Below are 21,243 nucleotides of genomic sequence, written 5' to 3' on the forward strand. Positions count from 1 at the left end.
ATGGGGCTTGTGGCAGGAGAGGGCATCGCCAACCAAGAGGCATCCGATTCTCCTTTTTCCCACACGCCCCCCTTCTCCCTGCTCCCTGCAGTGCATGTGCACGACGAGATAGCGTCACACAGGCTGCTGTTCCTAGCGTGCCGGGCGGGGTGTCAGCCCTTGTAATATTCTCGACTCCCTGTTCCCATTCCCTGTCGCACTTGGAGGCATGGTTCCATGCCAGTCGAGCGTCTTTCCCGTCTCCAGCAAATTCAGCGCCTCCTTGAGGTTTCTCCCCCTGTCCTTCCCCTCCAAGCCCACTCCCACCCAGCCGGCTGGCTAGGTGCCGCGCGCACGCTCTGGCGCTGGCTTGTGATGACAGGGCTTCGGTGTGTTGTGGCTCTCGCTTGCTCATCCCACCAAAACGAGATAGAGAGAAAGAGGAGGGGGAGCATTTTGATGTCAGTTTTTACTCAATTCTTGTATGGTCTCTTCTGATGTTAGGTGAGGAACACTAAAACTCAAGACCCGGAAAGTGGCCTGCTTGGGTTTTGCGTCTGTCTACATCAGGCCGCTCAACATCTGATTATTTTCATGCATCTTGTTTTTGTTGTTTTGTTGTCGTCGACCCTTGTCGGACGATGCCAGTGTCGCCATCGAGAGAGTGTGTGTATATGTGTGTGCGTCCTGGCTCCAATACTCTTGATGCGCCATACGTGCCCATGCGGCAAGTTGCGCCCAACCCTCCGGGTGTGTGTGTGTTTGTGTACTGCAATTTGCTTTTTGTGTGGTATCGGCGTGAAAATTTTTCTCTCTCACCGAGAAAGGAGCATCTCTCATTTCGCTCCCCGTCCCTCCTCGTTCAAAAACCACTCTCCCATCATGCCAGCCACTGTCCACACCAGCGCGTCGAGGCTCTGAGCATGGGACGGACGGTCAGCGCACAGGTGACTCATAGCAACACGGACTGGGGGAAATCCAGTTTGGTAGGGCTCGGAAGCGCGCCGTAGAGGTGTGAAGCGTGTGCGGTGTGCGTGGTGTGCGATGCGCAAGTGGTGGTGGGTGGTGGTGGTGTTGATATGTCTTCGGTCCCAACGTTGACGACTCGATGCTGCACTGATGTCCAACACAGTCGAGACGAGACGGTGGGCTATTTGCTGCATCTAAAATGGCCCTATCAGGTCTCGTCGGATGCACTCCTTGCGGCCACCGACGAGAGGGCCTCTGTCCTGGCTGGGCCGTTGTTGTACACGTAGCAAAAGCAGGCCTTCCCATTGTCTCTTAAAAGACCCAGGCTCCTTCTCGTCCTGCGGCACATCAGCCCGTCGGGCCAGTCAGGTCGTACGGGCAGGGCCGTTGGGGGGGGACGCTACTGCTGCAGCACGAGGGCCGCATCCGCATCCCTAATCCTGCGGCCGGGCCAGGGGTCCACCGCATCTACAGTCTACTACTCACTCCGTAGGTAGGGTATACAGGCACTCCTAGACATTACATGGTCTTGCTCTTAGCTTGATCACCGGTGTCATTCACTGGAGCGCCCAACGTTGTTCACGCCTCTCGGGATGCTTCCCCACTGACAGCCATCACAGACACCACACCCAAACCACACCACACACACCCACCCGGTCGAGATCGAAGAACTGCACCGAATACCCACTGGCGATACCCTCATTGACGTCTATTCGCCCGCCATCTCCCAGCTGGAGATGCGCAGCCCTGCAATGCGCCGTCCGCGGTCGATGCGGCGCTGCGTTCTTACCCTCCAAATCCTGATTCCTCGCTCTCTCTTCATGACTCCGCCCATCCCCCACAAGCACACGCCCCCGAGTCGCCGCCCAATACGGTTTCGACGAGCAGCCATTTTCGGACCAAAAATAGGCAATGGCCACGGCATCATCCCATCCGCCTTGTTATTTTTCTTTCCTCTCGCCCTACTGAGTGCCGGCCACTGCCCCCTCTGTTTCTTCTCCTAGGGTCCTGTCTCCCAGACCGCAAATGTGACAGGCGCAGCGCGCGAAGGTAGCGCGCGCCCCCCTCACCGACTCTTTGCATCATCCCATAGCAACCGCCCTACCTGCCGTTGCGCTCTCTCCTCTATTTCGCGGACTGGCGGGGCTACTTGCATGGCGTTGCATATCGTTGCAGATGCGAGGGGGAGGGAAGCGGAGGGGCTTTGCAGTCTACATGCCCTATTTTGATTTTTCTTTCTCCCTTTTTCCTTGTGTTTATTGAATCCAAAATTGCCCCGGCCTGCCGGCTGGGCTGGGCTGGGTTTCTGGAAGATGTCGCATGCGCAACGCATACCGCCCGCCCTCCCCCCCTCCTAGCAAGGGCCCGTTAGGGTTCGGGTGACGTAGTGCATGCGCACACGATTTCTCCCCTGGAAGAACGCGATTTTTTAAATGCCCAGGCGAATTGTCAGGTGTTGTAAGCGGTGGCCATCACGAGACGGTGTGGCGCGACAATGGGTTCTGCTGGCAGTGGTGGTGATTTCGGGGGGCATATGGTGTCACGACAACATACATGTGGTCCCAAAAACAAAACAAAAAAAACAGATCAGGTTACGCGGAGATACGGCCAACTGACTAACTGCCCACTCTGGGGAGACTGGGAAGGAGGACGTTGACAGGAAGATGGTTCCCGGGCTACGGTCGAGCGACCCCCGGCTAGCTGCTCGTCTCTCGTCGCTCGTCGCATGCAATCAAGTGGGAACGAGCCGAAATGGAAAAGTCGGCGCCTGTTTCGAACATTGGAGCGCGTGTGGAGGAGGACAAGGAGAGCGGCAGTCGCATCCTCCTCACGTCTTGTCTTCTTTCTTGTTGCTACTGGTCGCCCTGGCCATCTTCCTTCCGCTACCCCCGTTGCCGCTGCAGTGCGTTATCGACGGCGGTCGATCATGAGCGGTAAGCAACAAAGGCCGCAAAGGATTTACTTGACCTCTCTCTTTGGGGATTGGCCCTCTTCTATCGGCCGCGGTTTACTTTCTTTGGGTAGACCGGCCGACGGATGAGACAGCGATTGACCGCCCGCCTGACCGACTGAATGGCTGGCTAGCTGGCTCAATCCCCTGTTTAACGTATCTTGGTCTTCAATCCCACGTTGTCGTTCTAGATTGCCAAAGATTTGCATTGACTTCCGCCGCGATGCCTCCCAGACAACGCATCGCGTCAGGCTACCTACCCCTCCTCCCCCCAAGAACGCGCACCGCCCTGCTGGGCCCGCGAGGACACCAGCCAACGGATGTGCCCTGGTTCTCTCTGTTCGCCCTACTTATGCTGCATCTGCTTCTGCGGTCTGCATGCCTTGACGCAACGTCACGCATGCCTGGTTAGACCTTGGCTTTGGTTGTAGACCCCCTCCGCTGGATGCTCTCCATCCAGGTCTCCATCAGAGCCCATTCCACATATGCTTCCATGCATCTGTATACTCATTGTAATGCCCCCTGTCTACACAACACTTGTTGTCTATGCCCCCTCCCCCTTGGCTACTCCTGTTTGCCGCAGCCTATCGGACGATGGAGGGGCATACGATACTGCAGTTGCGGCGCCGAGGGGTTGTGGGTAGAACGGGGGGGGGGAGGGGGTGCGGATGAGGGCAACAGCTGTGAGGGTTTCGAACAAGAGGGGCCTGCATATTCACAAGGGCTCGTATTGTCTAATCAATTTTGAGGTACGTTTCTTTTTGGGAATTCACGAATCCGTGTAGCGAATTCGATGAGGGGGGGAAGGGGTTAGACATGGCATGTCAGGGCAAAAACGCGGTGCGTGAGAGGTTACTGGTCCGATATGACGAACGGGGCGATGGGCCACTGAAGCCGACTTACTGTTATAGGAAACCTGGCGTTTGAGAGGTAGAGGAAGGCTGGCTTTGGATGTTTGTGTGTTTAGTCGGTTGAGTCGTGGCCGAGGGGAGATAAGTAGTCTCCTGGCAGCGACGGCTTATACTGAGAGGTGGCCGCGATGATGACTTTCCGAGGACAAACAAACGACTTCGGCTCGGCGACACAATCATGGGCCATAGAAAGTTGTGTGTCCCAGACTCGGAACAGCTCCTCGGTAGGGTACCGTCAAAAGCAAAGTCGCACCACGGGATGGGCTTGGACGTAGCGGAGCGAAACCACGTACCACATCCCGTAAGCCATCACAGCCTCGAAGTGGCATGTCGTCCAAACAACGCCCATGGCACAACCTACCCGGGTCGGTAGGGAGCAGCACCGCCCCAAGAAAAGAAAAGAGAGCAGGCCACAAGGGGGGGGGGGAAACCCCCCGCGGCGCCACAACCGACCGACGGTTCAGCGTTGCACCGGTGCGCGCGCCTGTTGTGAGGGTCAGGTGGGTCCTTCCCTAAGTGTGGCTTAGCAATCCATTAAAGCCCCTGTCATGTGGCGTAATCCCGGATCGAAACCAATCAGTGAAAGGGATCGGTTGGCGGTAATAAAGGGGGGAGGGGGGAGCACTCGCCACAGCAGGACGCCGCGCCCCAGACGCTCGGGTCTCCCGCGCGCGAGAACACCGGCAGACCCGGGGTTCCGGTCCGTCCGTCACCTTTTTGGCTGTCGAAGAAACCGTGGAAACTCTGTCCGGACTTCGACACCACCGCCACTCCGTTTCGCCCTCTCCTTCCTTTCGACAATGACAAATCCCTTCTTTCTTTTGGGGGGAGGCAATCTGATAACCGAATGCTTTCACGGTACTTGCGACACGATGTACCTTTTCAAAGTGATGGGAATCATACACCCCTCCCAATGAGATGCGACCGAGGTATCTTTTCCCCCTTTTCTTTTACCCCTCTCTATCTCTCCCTCTCCCTCTATGTCTTCCTCGTTCTCCTCGTCTTGCTGCAGCCCAGAACGTGGGCGTCTGCGTTGGGCGGCGGCGGTGGTGCTTCTTCGCCAAAAGGTACACAATATGACGCAACATGCGCAGTTGCGTTTTGTGGTGTGTTGCAACCCGGCCCGACGAGGTCTGCTGCGACCTGTTGTTCCTCGCCTTCCTCTCCCTGTTTGGGCACCAAATAAAAACAAGCCACACACGCCCACGCCCTAGGCCACACGACGAATGACAACGCACCAAGATTCCGACTGAGGTCTTCCCGCATCGCTCGGATCCCTCTGCTAACTCCCCCCCTCCTTTTTTTTCCCGATCTATTTTTCATTTTCTTTCCCGTTTTCTCTTTTCCCAAGTCACCTTCGAAAACATCGACAGGTAGACACCCTTCGCCACGCCACCGAAACCCCTCCCCCTGTGACTGGACGTGGACGTCTGGGGCTGGTTCTTGCACCGGCGTTCCAAAGTCCGAGATGTATTCCGGTGATTGTGTGTGCGCGTGTTAACATAGTCGGGGGGTGGTGGAGGGAAGGGGAGGGGGGCAACACCACCACTACCAACCAGTACGAAAAGGGAGTCATCGCCCGTGATTTGCCAGCGCTTCGCACAAACATGGTGACTCACACCCGTTAGCCTGCAATCTACGACGCACCTCCCGGTCCTTTTCGACGACGCCAGAGGACTTGTATGTCTTATTTGCACGATGAGGCTGTGCAGCCGCTGAGGCGGGCGGTTCGTTATTGGTCGGGGCGTTCCCGGGCTCGCGGGTGTGTTGAAACTCAAGAGAGAGTATATCCCGTGGGGGTATCTATCGCCACGCTGGGGAAGGGGATGGTGTAAGTGATTTGAGGGCGTGGGCGCTTTTGGGGGCCAGGCACCAGCATCGATGACGGCGATGGTCACCGATGCTTTGGGACTGCAACGAGCCCAGGGCTGCGAAGGTGAGTCCTCGGGAGCGATTCGATCCGGTGGCCGCTTCGCTTTTGGGGTGGCGGATGCGACGGCCTGTAGGCAGCAGGTGTGTGGATTTCATCGAGCAAGGTCAGATCGCGGTTGGTGAATGTGTTTCCGGGACAGTGGCGGCTTGATGTCTGGGTCACGATGTCCTGAATCTCCTCTCGGTGTTCACTGCTCGGTGAGGCAATGTACGCGTAATGGGTCGTCGTGACCCGTGACTCTCCTTTCTTGTTCCCATGATAGAGCCTCGATGTCTAATAACCCAGCGCAGACGACTCCTCACAAATTGCCCCCCCGGTTGAGGCTGCACGGCCGTCCCGTCGCGCGCAGGCTGCCTTCCACGGGTTGATCGCTCCGGCTCAGAGGGTATCACTCTCGAGGGAAAAATGTGGCGTCCGTTGGAACCCGTGAAGAACACTGACCAGTTTCTTTTTATCAACACGCCCACCTAAGTATGACTAGGAACGGTGGGTGATACAACTTCCAGCGCCCGAGGGATGTACCTAGCGTGAATTCTATCTCGAAGAGGTCTTGCCAGCGAGTCTGAGGCAGATGACTCCTCCTATGAACTGTTAGGTGCAAGGCGACGAGGCAGATGGACAGGTGAGGCCTCCCGTCGTCGAAAAGGAACGTGATTTTCATGTGATTCTGCCCTTAGTGGTCTTGGATGTGGAAATGAGGGTCCCAGCGATCTCTCTCTCTCTCTCTCTTTCCATCGGGTCTCACAACAACTATAGTTTACGCATGCGGGATCTGGAATGACTCATCATGAAAAATTATACACCAGCTTCGCTTGGAACTTCGCAAACCCTGAGCTGGAAAGCTGAGAAAGTGTGCCCGAGTGCTCGACGGGAGACATGGGCTCTGGTTCTCGTCATGAGGGAATCACTCTGTACAAATGTTTGGACACGATTACATCTCGATTTTGAAATGACCTACGCAGCATCACCGGAGACCTGGAACAGCCCTTATCGTAGATCTGATTTCATCGACTTTGGTGTGGCTGCTTACAAGAAGCTGGCCACCTGGCATATCACTCCGTCACTGATACCAAAGTCTTCGACACACACACACGTACGTACAAGTTGCCCTGGCATAATTTTCAGCAAGCAACGTGAAGACCGAGTGAGATTTGTGTGACTTTGCCTTCCGGCTTAACAAAAGTCTTTCACGCATACTTATTATCCAGCATGTAGTAAGTTGGGATGTGAGATTACACTTGACCGCGACGTTTGACCTCTCGATCAACTCAGAAATCAGCTCCTGTGCTTGATTCCGCTTGCCAATGTCTGGTAACCCAAGACTACACACATTAAAGGACGAAGAGAAACCGGGTTAAAGATGAGAATAAATCGCGATGTGAAGAGAACACTTCAAATACAAATAATTCTGTGGGCGATGCACGTCAGAGCTAACGACCAGTTGTTCCTCACTCACTCAGCTGAAAATATCCAAGCAAGCAATGGTCATCAGCCACCGCCTTGTCTGCCTATGATTCTGCCGGAACACAGTCCGTTCCTCCGCCGTGAAACCTCAAGACGAATCGAAACGTTCAAAAAGGAGCGATGCGTCGTCGCCATTCCCACCAAAATCAAAACGAATGCGCCGAGGGGGAATCGAACCCCCGGCTCCCCGACGCTGCTTGATGGCAACGGAGAATTTTACCACTAAACCATCGGCGCTTGACAGTCGTTGATACGCTGAGATGTTGACGTTGTGGAATTCGTTTGCTCATCATGGGACGGATGTGAGTGGGCTGTGGATACAATGAAGGGAGGGTTTGTGGACCCTGAGTACATGTGGAGCTTTTGTTACGCATGGGTTGAAATGAAACCCCCAAGTTGAACATCAACTATGTATTCTCCTTGGCTTGCGAATATGTTGCATTTGCTGAGTTGTGATCGTTGAATAGTTTTGTGGAGAGTTGAGAAAAGAAACCACGTATATTCCTTGGGCTGGAGTGGTGTGCGAGCTCTATGGACGACTACGGTCATTGATGCCAATCCAGTGTGCCGCCTTGTGTTTGGGATGATATAACACTCGGTTTACCGGGAAGAAGAGCACACTACTTAGCAAAACCTAGCAGCAATGTGGGAGAGGAGGCTTGAGTGAAGTTGAACGAGCATCACTTACGGAAACATTCCTTCGTCATGGGACAAATGACTTAACTGAGGAACCCACATGCTCCGCGACTACGCAGAGGTTTCGTCCAAGTCTTCCATGCTTAGGTCTCCTGACCAAGCCACCACACTCCCTTTTAACCGTTTCGGTGTGTGCTGCTGCCAACACCTGTTTATAATTTGTTCTGTCATCACGTCTCTGGAAACGTGGTCTCGCTGCTACATCTCATGTAAGGTACCCCCGGGACCCTCCGCTGATCATAGACGCACAGTGGACAAACATGCCGTGCCATCGTGCCGTCTCCTCCTCCTCCCTACGTCCTCCTATGGTTTCCATCCGTTACATAGCGTAGGTATACGGTCAAACGCATTACCCCGTCTGTGAGGACTCGAAAACTATGTTCTTCGCCTCCTCCGCCAAATATCCCTTGGTGAAATGCACGCCCCTTTGCGACATCCACATAGCCACAATAACAGCAACCAGTGAGATGCGGTACAGGGGATTCCGTCCATAGTATGGAGTCGCTTAAGATCCCTCAAAACTTTTGTGTCTCTGCAAGAAATGACTATTCCGAGCGCCCAGGTAGTAGTCAAGTGGCCGGCCGCACTGGCTAAAGTACGTTACCTTCCTTTCCTTCTGAGTCAGTAGCTCCTATAACGATGGTAGACAGCTCCTTAGACAGAAGAACCAGCATGGAGTGCGGCTCTATAATGCACTCCTTCGCATCGTTTTCAGCCGTACGGACGATGGGCACATCCAAGTGGGCAATGCCCCTTGATCAACATGGGGTACAAGCGATGAATCGCATCTTTCTGCTTCTCGCCCGCGCCGTCTGTAAGTCAGCCTCCGGTCAGTGTAATTCGTTAAGTGTCGCCCCCCATGAGGGCGTGGACCGCATGCGCGGGTCAACCATGTGGGTCTCTGGCGTCTGCGTTTCCAAGACCAGGGCACGCTTGTCACGAGATGCAGTCTCTGGCGATTCAGGAGTTGAATCGGCGTCGACGCCGATGTTGGGTCGGACAATGCACTCACTTTTGGTTCGGTAGCGAAGACGACAGAGTCTTCCTGTATTGGCTTCAGCCTCTCGACCGTCAAGACAGCAAGCCAGGCGATCGAAACTTGGTTCTCGTCGAAAACAACATCCATGTTGGCGTCGCCCACAAGGATTTGCAAGGCTGTAGTAGAAGCCGTCGCGGTCAGCTTTTGGGGTGGATGATGTACTCCGTGGCACCCGTGTGGTTTGGACTTACTGACGATATGGACGTAGATGTTGCAGCTCTGGTTCCGGGCGCCGCTGTCGTTGCTATTGATCTTATTTTGGTAAGTTTCGGGTTGTTAGAGCATTTGTCTAAAGATCCTTGTGCGGCTCAATGTCCTCGCTGCCGGGAAGAGGCCCGCCAACGGTGCTCGCTCTGGCCGCGATTCACTGCTTCCCGTCTCTGGCAACAACAATCCTCCGCCACACCGATGACCACTGCCCTGACGGACACTTTCCACGGAGTCGCCATTGCCCACAGCGGCAGTTGAACCTGGAGCGGCTGGCGTAGAGTTTGGCACTGGTGTAGGCTTTGGTGTATGAGCTGGTTGTGATGTGACGGTGTTCTTGAGAGCTGGAATGAAGGCCACGAAGATGTGGCATCTGGAAAGGATGTACGATCCTGTTTGAGGAGTGGGTGGTCATTGCATACAAGAACGAGTGTAATAAGCCAAGCAAGTTAATAAAATTTTCCACTGGCAAACGAGTTACGTTCGATTTAGAGGTCCTCGAGGGTGCCGCAATAGTCTGTTAACAATTTCTGAAATACGTTGTTAGTCGGAGAGAGCAATCCTATTTCTCACCATACGCTCAAGCCATGCTTAAGAAATGGGGCCTGTGTTACACGGTTGCTTTTCACCGAGACTGCCAGCCAGCTTAAAGAACAATTACAAGCACTATGCACATTGAGATATTATTTGAACGCAAGATGCGTGATAGGTAAGGGATGGCTGAGGAAGGCCACCGATGTGCTTATAAACAAGACACTGTACTTCTGGCTTGCATTTTGAATTCTACTAAGAGACGAAAACCAACCTAATCAAAAAAAATCACAATTAGCTGTTTAGTGATCCAAGATTGATGACCCCTCCACAGTAGCCCTTTTCTTGACCGGGGCTAAACAATGCCACGATACATGCGTCGTGAAAACCGATGTACTAAAGTCCATGCCCTCCTCAACACTTGTCGTTACCGCAATCATAGTAGCGTCAGAGCAACTCAAGTAGGACTAGAAGAATTGTTTTGAGTTTGTAGAACAGTAGTCTGACACTTGGATCCGCTCCCAGCTTCTCCGGTGGACGTGACAGAGTCGGTTCAACGTTTCGACTAGGACGGGGGCAATTTACGACCTTGTTATGATAGGTATAAGGGGGGTGTTTGCAAATAAGTCCTGTAAGTCAGTCCTAAAACTCAGTCCAAGACGTAGATGCCCTCAAGACAGGTACAAATACCCTGCCTTCGTCCTGTATCTCCATTGTAGAGGAATAGACGCTTCTAATCCTTATTTTATCTACGCCTTACTCATCACAGACCTGAAGCAAGCAATCGCCTAGGGAAATTGTAGGCCAAGGAAGATGCAGTAAGAAAATTGGCGGCTTCTTTTTGCCAGTTTCTACTGTGCTGGCCTCCAGGACACCTCCGAATGTTGCCCTGGTGAGGTTGGTGCCGTGAGCTGCAATGCTTGGTCGAAGGTGTGCAATCGAATAGCGCGACAAAGTTTAGGACAAGAAAGTATGGAAGATAAACTATGGATGTTGCTCTGACGGAGAGGAGACTAGTGGTCGAAGTCTTCCAAGTCACAGTTCTTAAACCAAACCACTGCGCAAAACTCCCACATACGACCATACCCACTGGAAAACTCGGGATCCCGTCCGCTCTCCCATAGATAAGCCAGTGAGGGCCGGATTAGTAGTTGGGTCGGTGACGACCAGCGAATACCTGGTGTTGTATGTTTTTGCTTCTTACGACGGGGGTTGTGCTGTTTTGGTTGGCGGGGTGGGTGACGATGACTGCTTCGATGGCGCGATGGGTTCGGAGCCACCTCTACTTCGCCCCGGGACTCAAGTGATTGACCTGAATAACCGGGCATGTGGTTCTTTCGAGCCCATTTGCGAGCTGTTGGTCGCTAACCACATGACTTTCATTGAGTCTTTCATCGAACAACGATACTCGTTGAAGCCGAGCAAAACTCTCGAAATGGAATCCACAAATCCCATCCACATTGTCATGAGTATTTACTTGATGATACAAGTGATGATTGGTTTGTGCAATAGGCGGCAAGACCTGGATGTTATTGACTAATCACATAATGCTAGACTAACGAAGTGAGCTACATGCAGGCTGTAGCGTCACAGCCGGCTCCCTCCCGGCTCTCCCTCTCCCTCCCGGCTCTCCCTCTCCCTCCCGGCTCTCCCTCATCCACTGCTCTCTTGGCTTTCGGCCCGCTTAAGACCCTTCATCACGAGCGGCGATCCTGGAATTGAATACGGCAGGATTCATTCAAACCGTCGTTATCGTTAGAGCCTAGGCTGGAGGGTTGCGAAGAGATATCCTTTACTGCAGGTTGTAGTAGCGGAGGCTGAACATCTTCTCTTCTAGCTCAAGATCCTCGTTGAATCTGTTAGCACCCTGGCCGCTTTATTGAGAACCGTGGAGAACACTCGAGCGGGCATCGTCGTTCTCCTTCGAGTCGTTGGGCTGGGCTTCAGTACCACTGAGGTCCGCATCGATAGCCACCCCCATCACTGTCGCTGCCGGGCTCGCAGACGAAGTACTGTCAGCGCCTAGGATTATCGTCTGGAGCTTCACAATGTTCTCCTGGCGCTTCCGCAGTAGCAACTCCCACTCAATAGCAAGGAAACTGTCAGTGACGCTGGTGGGTCTGACATGTTTCTCATCGATCTTGACATCGATGTCGTCAAGGTTGGGGTCCGCGCCTTCGTCAGGGGAGAGGCCGGATTTGACACATGCAAGGAAATTGCCGCCCTTGACGGTCCCGGGCAACTCTATCTCTTTGGAAGCGCCGAGCGACAAGAGACGCAGCGTCACATTGGTGACTCGGGTCAGGGTGCCTTTGGTGATGCGCTCGTGGGTCCACAAGCACTTGAGGATCCCAGTCCATAATGTAGCGTCGAAAATTCCGTCGGGGCCGTTGTGATAATCCAGTAGTTCGATGATGCATTCTGCAAAGTCAAGGAGGGCGGGGATGGGAGCCGGGTAGCTTGTCTTCGTGTCACTGAGCTCTGGGTCTGCATTGGCGGCAGGCGCCGACTTCCAGGCGCAAGCGACCTCGAAAGTTTCCAAGAGCCAAGCGCGCATTTTGCCGGTGTGGTACCAGTTCGTCTTCGCAAACGAGTTGAGGGTGGCGGCGCGAAGAAGCAGATAAAGGCATTTTTTGCCGTCACCGGGCAGGCAGTTCCCCACGCAACGCGTGCGAGAATTGGTCACCAGAGTGACTATGGCCCTGCCCAGCTCCTCGACGAAATCAGAGATTCTGTATCCGTGCTCTTCGCGAATGCGGGTGCGGCTCAGGAGAAACCCCATGGTGTCTACGGAGCATCCCTGGGCTACGACCAGTGACAGCAGCGTGTTGCCGCAGCAGGAGTGGCTCATGCTGAGGAAGTGAGGGCCCTGCATCAATGCTTGGTCCAGGGCTGTCGCGCTCAGAGACTTAAAGTTCCAGGAGAAAGTCTTGTCGTCCATGGCTCGGAGGCAGGAAGCAAGGCCTTGGACGCGGCAATGCCCCGATGGCGTGGAAGAGCATGACACCGGCATGGGTTGCATCTCAGGAGTGTTGATGAGAGTCGACGTTGGAGAGATTGCCGAACAAGTCATATCCGGTGGCGTGTTCTTGTCTGGATCGTCTTGAGCTTCGAAAAGAGGCCACCAACGTGATAAAGAAGCCCAGTCGGCGTCGGCGTAGAAATCGTATGTGGTCATTTTGGGCGGTTTCAAAATTGTGCGAGAAAGAATGTCTTGTATCGTTCTATGCAAATTCTGTAAGGAAAGGAAATGAAGAAGCGTCTGATGGGACCTGCAGTTTTTATGTTGTTCGTGGTGAGGTATCTCCGAAACCGAAACGGCCGACCCTTTCCAAAACATGAAGCGGGTGTAAAACCTCTAGCGATGTTCTCGAAGAAAGGAACCCTCTACCCGGAGGTGACCATCCGAAGACTGCTGCGTAGGGCTCTTGCCATTTTTCAGCGCATTTTGCAACTGCTCTTTCTGCTGCTGCCTTCTTACTGCTGTCCTCCTGATGCTCAGCTCATGTTAACCCCCCCTCTTGCCGGAAGGTGCGCTGGCTCAGGGATGTGTGACATCCCTAACCTAGGTACCTATATAAGGAGTAATTAGTAGCCTCGAGAGCGTACATAGAACTCGAAGTAATTCTGCTACACAAGGCAGGCAAATGCTCTTAGCGAAATTATTGTCATGTATCCAAAACTTGCTCTTTCCGTTCCAGCGTTGCTTTTACTTTAATGGCCCTGTTCCGGAAAAGCAGGCGGAGCTGCCTCAAAACGGAGTTTTTTATCATCGTTTCTTTCGTCGGTGTTCTTCGTTCTCTGAGTCTTGCGATTCTCGAGGCTCAGCTTTTGGTTCTCTCTATCGAGCTGTTCATATCTTAGTGCTCTCGTAGTGCAACGATGACGGAGAACAATGTGTCACAGGAATACCCTCATACACAAGAAGCTCCCTGAATCAGTCATCTCACGTGCCACTTCACGTGCCGACATGTATATAACTAACTACATCTTACTCTCTTTACTTTACATAGAATTAAGCATCTTTCTCCCCTATTCTCCTATGCCTTACTGTGTGCTCTAACTCGTGACACAATGCGTGGAAGCTGACAGCTCCAAAAGGATGCGCGAGAGAAAAGAAGCTATAAAAACCCCCCCAAGGTAAAGAGAAAAAAGAATAGAGGCAAATCCAGATCGATCTGATCTGAATTGAGTTCGGTCCTTTGAATGCTTGACAATCTTTTGGTCCAGCAGTTACTGTCCAGACATATTTTCCACCCATTTTCCCAACCCTGAGAGGATTTACACTATTCCAAAGGAATATGAGAGGAACACGAAGTCAATTTGACTTGCGTTTGACCAGAAAATCTGTTCAATATTGACGCTCTCTTTTTCTCTCTACGCTGGGAATGTCAACGAAACTAATCACGGTAATGCGATGTATTGAAGACCCACCCAGAGCCTCACCGTATCAATATTTACATTGGGCTTTCACCTATTAAGTCCCTGAACGTCAATGCTTGTTACTATGGTGGGCCCATATCCTCAAACGGTAGATTTGTGTTCATCCTTGGAACTGATTCTCGATGAACTCCAGGTTGCCCCCTTGATACCATCTTCACTGTAACCCGCACAAGCAAGACAGGTTAGACTAGAAAATGAATGACGGACCCGGCCACAAATTCATCTCTACACTCTAGGATAAACTTGACAGCTGGCTTCAGGCACGACACTCAGCAGCGTCGTGTTATGGTGGCAGTGTCAAACTCCCGAGGCTAGCGACGAGTCTCCTGCCCGCGCTTTCCGTCAGTGGTTTACAAATGGGCCAAGTAGTAAGATCCAATAGTATGAGAAACATCACTCTTTTGTTGATCTTAAAAGAACGATTCTCTACTTGTTCTGCTGTTGACTGTTCCATGGGCATGAACAACCGTTCGAGGGACACTCTGACTGTGTGTTCAGCAAAGATGGCCAACGTCATAATGATGCAACTTCTTTGGAAATATAAACCGTCCGCGGCGAAAAAATTCCCTACACACTTGGTGTTTTGCTGTTTTCAACAACACTGCACATCAAGGAAACCCACGAGCACGGAATGCCAAGAAAAAACTCATGGATCCGACCCGGTCTCCACACGAAATGAGGACAGTAAGTGGGTGGACCGTACCCCATCTCTGGCATGCTTTTTGGAGTAACGATGAGTATGTCACCACGGTCAACATGATTATCATGGCTTGTAGGCGTCTGATTCCAAGTGTCACAACGATGACTTGCCTTGTTGAGTGAAAGATGCCTACACAGTCTGCCATTGGCCTTACGCGCAGCCAAGGATAGGAGTCCCCCTGAGAAAGCAACCCACGCCTCGTCTTGGCTCATTTCAGTCTCAGCTGTTGCCTCGTCTTATCAACAACCAGTTGGATGGTAAGCGGACAGAATTCGGTCAAACATCTCTCAGCTGTCAAGCCTTGTGTCACCCGTCTTTGTTGGTCTTTTCGTATCGTCTGAAGCTCACTGGCCCGAGTGGACTATGCCTCAGCCCCGCTGAACAAAGTGTGGTAGAAACGGGGTGGAAAGGCCAATAGACGACCAATCGGGGCCATACGGACAGGGAGGGTTGCTAAGCTAGGCCATACCGAAGGATGCAAGGTGGCCTGTGTCCACCCGCCTGGGTGCTCGGCCAAGCCAGTGTAATCTCTCCCTTCTCTCGGGAATACTTCTCGAAATCGAAGTCGACTCCGGGGGCTAGTTTAGCAGACGACGCCCGGCTTTCATGGGCAATCTACTCTGTACGGACAAAGCCATTTCGGTTGCCTGCCGTAGGAGCCGTCTGCCGCTCTGGTCGAGATGACTCGTGTGACTATTCGTTCAGCAGTACCGACCAGAACTAGCGGAAGTCCTCAAATACAATACGTGACTGATGGGTAGAATTCCTTTTTCGACCCCGATATTCGCAAGCGCAGATCAACACTCAAGAAAGGGAAGGAAAGGCTAGACCGGCTGAGCCTGGCATGCGGCACGAGACGCACCGCTTGCTTGAACGGCGCCGTGGCTTCGGCAAGCATCGGTTGCGGCTTCATCCCAACGGCCAAAGGGGGAGGAAGATGCGTGGCGTTCCCGTTCCAGCGGAATGTAATGCTTGGTGATGCGTTATCAATGGAGGGGGTGATAAGGTGGCATTACCGGTGAGGTGTGGCGTGTTTTTTTGGTGTTCGTTGGGCGGCAGTCAGCAGGTCGACTGGTGACCTGGGGCCTGAGGTTTAGGGCCTGGGGCAACTGTACGGGTGTGCTAGGGGATGATCCCGATGCGGGGGAATCAGCCGCTTTCGCATGCTGACGACGTGGCTGGCGTGCCGAGACAACGACACCTCCCAGAGAAGGCTCGCCTGTGAGGGGCCCAAGACGAAGGGGCGGCGCAGCCCTCTCTATTGAAGAAGGTCGAAGAGGTCCAGAAGGGCGATGAAGTGCGTGAAATTGAAGCTAAGAGATAGGCGAGGAATAAAAGAGTGATATCGACGGGTGTTGGTGGCCTGGACTACACAAAAGAGCCACGGCCAAATGGCTAATGGGTGGTACGGTCCACCACCCCATCCTGTTGATGCTGTGGTCTGGTTTCTTTGGTACGTCTTGGAAGAGATCTTGGATGCGTTTCTTTGGCAGGTGAAGAGACGGGTGGATGGCGCTTGATGGGACTGCACGGGGGGCTTATCTCAGTGTGGCGAGCATGCCAACACCGATAGAGCAACTTGGCGAGCTCTTGGTACCAGTGAGGAGGCATTGATAGAAGATGCCAAAATTTGCCAACTTGTTGGCAAACGGTTGGCATTTCTCGGCCGGCGAGTGAGAGGTTGCGCATTTGTGGACTGGACTAGGTTTGAGTCTTGGTTGGGGGGATGGCCAAGTAAAGTAAGAAAAAAAAGGACGTGCTTGTCGCGCGGTTTGGAGGGGGGGGGGCAAGGGAGTCGTAGCGAGGTAACTGTCGTGTACCCGGCCAGGGGGGGGTTCATCTGTTCGTCGTCAATTTGCGAATACGTAATCGCGTGAGCGACTCCCTCGCGCTGTCACGAACGCTCACTGGCTGATCAAGGGCTTTTTGGCAAGGCCAAGGGCTCGGCAGGCGCAACAAGTCTGCAAGTGCAGATTGCATCCATTCACGAAGGGGATAGGTAGGAATGGCGGACAGTCAGGTGAAGGAGTGTGATCGTTCAGTCCAAAAAAGGACACTCGTTGGAGTCGCTGGCTGCGGCCGTAGCCTGAGCCGGGTCGGCCATCAAATTGTTGATGGTGCGCGCGTGCGCCGAGGTCAAGGTGAAAGAAAGAAAGAAATGCCGACAACGCGCGGTGCCAAGAAACTCGCAGGGTTGGTAGGGCCAGAAGAACAGGATTCACTGCGAGTTGCGGTAGTTGCTTGGCGAGCGACGCACTTGTCAGACGGGAGTTGGCGGGAGGTTATAGTATGCGAGAGGCGCAGACGATAATAAGTGATGATAGGGGATAAGGGGGCAGGAGCGGCGAGGCAATGCGGCCGAGATGAACAATCGTGTAACGGCGAAGGACGTCGTTGGCCAAGATGGAGAGGAAGAAGAACGTGGGATACAAATGCGAGATGCAGCCTAATCACACCTTAATAGCGTACGCCGCGTCGCACCATCTGGCGACAGATGGTTGTTGTTTTTCGTGTACGGTGTCGTACCTCCCTTCCCTCTTCATCCTCTTCCTCTTCCTCTTCCTCCCCTTCCCGTTCCTGCCCCCTTCCCCTCGCGTGACCTGCACCGGCCTCCCTACCTAGGTAGGTACCTTCCATCAGTGGCCCCACTTCCTCCTCCCCGCCAAGATCGACACACACATACATAACTAGGGAGGTACTATGTGGTATCTCACCACCCGTACGCAGGCGACGGTGACAACTGACGGACGATGATACACCTCCCGCCGCCGCCGCCGCCGCCGCTGCCCCTAGAAGGCGTGGAACGAGCTTCCATGCATCAGCCCTGGCGGGCTCCGCTGATAATGGCGACCCGAAGCTACAACATCGATACTCTTGGATACTTTTCCCATCCATCTCTAGCCCAGTCCCTTCGTCTTTCTCCCTATCTTCTTGCCCTTGGCTTCCCGGCTAGGGCATCTCGACGTCCTCGTCCCTCGTTTCTCGTCCACGCCCTCGCCCATGCCAACACCCACACCTCCTCTCACGCCCACAACCGATCCCATGTCTTACCATCACCATCTCCTTCGCCCTGAGGGACCCCACGCAAGCTCCCTCGTCACCTCTCCCACTCCCACGGTCCAAGACTCTAATCGATGGACCAGTACCCTCTCTCGACGAGTCGACTTCAAGCTTCCCTGGAACTTCCAAACGCACCTTCTGTTCTTGTCCACCGTCCCGTCTGCTTCACTCCACTTCCCCAAGACTTGGCCATCCTTTGCCGCTTGGCAGACACCAACCTTACTCGCATGGGCACGTCCTTGGACCCTTTGGAGACCTCCCACTCGCTGGTGGCCGCCGTCGACTTGCATCCGCGTCGCCCGCATGCCTTCGCCGCTGATAGCCATGGCCGCAAGTAGTTTCTCGGCGCGACAGGATGATGCCGAATGGGATGCAGAGGCAAGGTGTACCATGTCTAAGCTTGCGTGAACCGCGAAGACGAGGTGCCATCCGCGTCTCCCACCCTTTTGCCCGTCTCGTCCTTTTAATCCCACAGCGTCCCCGTCTCTCGACTCCGATTGACTCTCTTTTTCCCTCGTGCCTCACCTGTCAACCTTCACAGGCCCGATTGCTTCCCTTACTTACACTTTTGCGCCCCCGGGACTTGTAACCCCCCGATTCACACTTTGGTCGATATCGGCTTGGTTGAAACTTTCACCTGCAGGAGCACGAAAACCCAGCCCTCAAACGTGCCAACACAGACAGCACGCGCTCCGCGCCAACGCAGCATAAGATGGGCACCGAAAAGGATGTCCACGACGGGGTCTCCACGCCCGAGACGACCCAGATCAACACCGACTCCCGCCATGGCGCCGGAACCGAACACGTAGTTGGCGGCGGTACCAGTGGACGTGATGAAAACTTCTACACCCGCAACGGTCTCAACATGGAGTCCTTCAAGCGCCGCGAACACGGGAGAATCACGGATACCCAGCTTGATCGCACCATGAAGAGCCGCCACTTGCACATGATTGCCATCGGTATGCCCTCCTGCTACCTGTCACTGATCCGATGAGGAAACAGTACTAACATGTTGGTCTCCAGGTGGCTCCATTGGTGCCGGTTTCTTCGTCGGTTCTGGAGGCGCCCTCGCCACGGGCGTGAGTAGCCTTCCCAGCCGCATCCACGCCTTTCACTGGCTGACATGACACAGGGTCCTGGTTCAATTCTTGTCGACTTCTCCATCATCGGCATAATGATGTTCAATGTCGTCTATGCTCTTGGTGAACTCGCTGTTATGTACCCTGTCTCTGGTGGCTTCTACGTCTACTCGACCCGCTTCATCGATCCCTCTTGGGGCTTTGCCATGGGCTGGAATTACGTTTTCCAGGTATGTTATTGCTGCTATATTGACAGCCTGACAATTGTCTCTTGGACCTCGGGGTACTAACAGCTTTTAGTGGGCCATCGTTCTACCGCTCGAGCTTACAGTTTGTGGTCTTACAATCAACTACTGGGAGGGCGCCAGAGACATCAGTCTTGCCGTCTGGATCACAGTATTTTGGGTTGCCATCATCTTCATTAACATCTTTGGAACCTTGGGTTATGCTGAGGAAGAGTTCTGGTCTTCGCTCCTGAAGCTCTCAGCCATCGGTAAGCCGACATGGCCACTGCTGCTTCTTTTTAACATACTGACCATCCACCCCTCCAGTCATTTTCATGATTGTCGCCCTTGTCCTCGTTTGTGGCGGTGGTCCCGCTGGCGGTCGCTACGATGAATACTGGGGAGCCCGTTACTGGCACGACCCCGGCGCGTTCAAGAACGGTTTCAAGGGGTTTTGCGCAGTCTTTGTCACTGCTGCTTTCTCCTTTGCCGGCACTGAGCTCGTCGGCTTGGCTGCTGCCGAATCCAGCAACCCTCTCAAGTCCCTGCCTGGTGCTATTAAGCAGGTTTTCTGGCGTATTACCCTGTTCTACATCCTCGGCCTCTTCTTTGTCGGCTTGCTCATCAGCTCCAACGACGAGAGAATCTTGGGTTCCGACAACCCGTACGCTGATGGCGTGTCGCCTTTCGTCTTGACCGCAGAGTATGCTGGCCTGATCGGTTACAACCACTTCATGAACTGCATCATCCTGGTTTCCGTACTGTCGCTCGGAGTTTCCTGCGTTTACGGAGGCTCTCGTACTCTGACTGCGCTTGCAGAGCAGGGTTACGCCCCCAAGATTTTCGCCTATGTCGACAAGTCCGGTCGCCCACTTCCATCCGTTGCTGTCCACCTCCTCTGCGGTGCTCTTGGTTACATGAACTTGAGCGCCGACGGCTCAACTGTCTTCGACTGGCTGCTTGCCATGTCAGCGATCGCTGCGCTGTTCACATGGGGCTCTATCTGCTTGGCCCACATTCGATTCCGCAAGGCCTGGGCCTATCACGGCCACACCGTCGACGAGATTCCATTCCAGGCTGCTTTTGGTGTCGCCGGTTCTTGGGTTGGGCTGATTCTTTGTATCCTCGTCTTGATTGCTCAGGTAGGTCTACCTTTGATGAAAGTCACCGCCACATGTGCAACACCAGCTAACAAATCTCATAGTTGTTCGTCGCCATCGCCCCTGCGGGACAAGACGAGTTGAATGATGCCGCTGGTTTCTTTGAGGCATACCTCACTGTACCAGTCATTCTGGTCTTCTGGGTCATTGGATACTTCTGGAAGCGCGAAGGCTGGCTTCGCACCCACCAGATGGACGTTGACACCGGCCGCCGCGAGCTGGACTGGGACGAGATCAACCGCTACAAGGCCGAGGTCGCCACCTGGCCCACCTGGAAGCGGTTGTACAACCGGTTCTTCTAGATCCGGTCAAGTTCGCTTCGTGGAGTGCAATATTCACCTCCTGTAGAACGTGGAGCTGGTGACTTCAAGCCTTTGCGTTGGCAGTCTTAGCCGCCCGTCCTGGAGAGAAAGCTGTTGGAATTTCTTGTGGCAGTGATTTTAGATACCATAATATGTTGCCAAAGGTCCGCTGGGAATGCTCACAGAGTCTCGCGTGCGCCGTCTTGTAATACAAACACCATATACATTGCAAGCTAAACGACCCGGCATGTCTCACTGTGTGAATATGTATATTGAACCCGATCGTTCGTCTGGGTCGTGTCTCTTATGTGAGAGCGCCCAGAGACGGCTCTCAATTTCTCGGTATCCTACAGCAAAATAATCCCTGTCTGCATGATCTCCTGCGAAATACTTGAATCACTTCATACTGAGCTGTATAGCCAAGTTTACCCTCTGGGGAGCCCGGCTATGAGCCAAAAGTCGACCGATAGCCCCAGAATAGGAATCTGGCAACGTGGACATACCATTCCGAATCCACCGTCTTCCTTTGTACGGAAAATGTTCGGGACGAGGCTTCGAAGTCGTCCCTTAGCAGGTACGGGTCGGCATAAAACGA

At 53.7% G+C, this 21,243-nt stretch overlaps 4 protein-coding genes across 4 annotated transcripts; 3 read left to right on the forward strand and 1 right to left on the reverse strand.

Moving 5' to 3' along the window:
* Positions 1-6,530: 6,530 nt before the first annotated feature.
* Positions 6,531-7,101, forward strand: CH63R_06455 (uncharacterized protein; the record flags this gene model as incomplete). Its single annotated transcript, XM_018301430.1, has 2 exons — positions 6,531-6,836; positions 7,081-7,101. 2 exons carry the CDS (start codon positions 6,531-6,533, stop codon positions 7,099-7,101), a joined length of 327 nt encoding a protein of 108 aa, XP_018159280.1.
* Positions 7,102-8,846: 1,745 nt separating this feature from the next.
* On the forward strand, positions 8,847-9,354 carry CH63R_06456 (uncharacterized protein; the record flags this gene model as incomplete). Its single annotated transcript, XM_018301431.1, has 2 exons — positions 8,847-9,203; positions 9,274-9,354. The coding sequence occupies 2 exons, from the start codon at positions 8,847-8,849 to the stop codon at positions 9,352-9,354; spliced, it is 438 nt and encodes a 145-aa protein (XP_018159281.1).
* Positions 9,355-11,556: 2,202 nt separating this feature from the next.
* Positions 11,557-12,858, reverse strand: CH63R_06457 (uncharacterized protein; the record flags this gene model as incomplete). The annotated part of the gene is made up of 1 exon (XM_018301432.1): positions 11,557-12,858. One exon carries the CDS (start codon positions 12,856-12,858, stop codon positions 11,557-11,559), a length of 1,302 nt encoding a protein of 433 aa, XP_018159282.1.
* Positions 12,859-18,595: 5,737 nt separating this feature from the next.
* CH63R_06458 (Amino acid permease) lies at positions 18,596-20,648 on the forward strand (the record flags this gene model as incomplete). The annotated part of the gene is made up of 6 exons (XM_018301433.1): positions 18,596-18,842; positions 18,907-18,962; positions 19,016-19,192; positions 19,263-19,455; positions 19,514-20,328; positions 20,391-20,648. The coding sequence occupies 6 exons, from the start codon at positions 18,596-18,598 to the stop codon at positions 20,646-20,648; spliced, it is 1,746 nt and encodes a 581-aa protein (XP_018159283.1).
* Between the last annotated feature and the right edge of the window lie 595 nt (positions 20,649-21,243).

Source organism: Colletotrichum higginsianum, chromosome 4 (genome assembly GCF_001672515.1).
Source record: "Colletotrichum higginsianum IMI 349063 chromosome 4, whole genome shotgun sequence".
NCBI lineage: Eukaryota > Fungi > Ascomycota > Sordariomycetes > Glomerellales > Glomerellaceae > Colletotrichum > Colletotrichum higginsianum.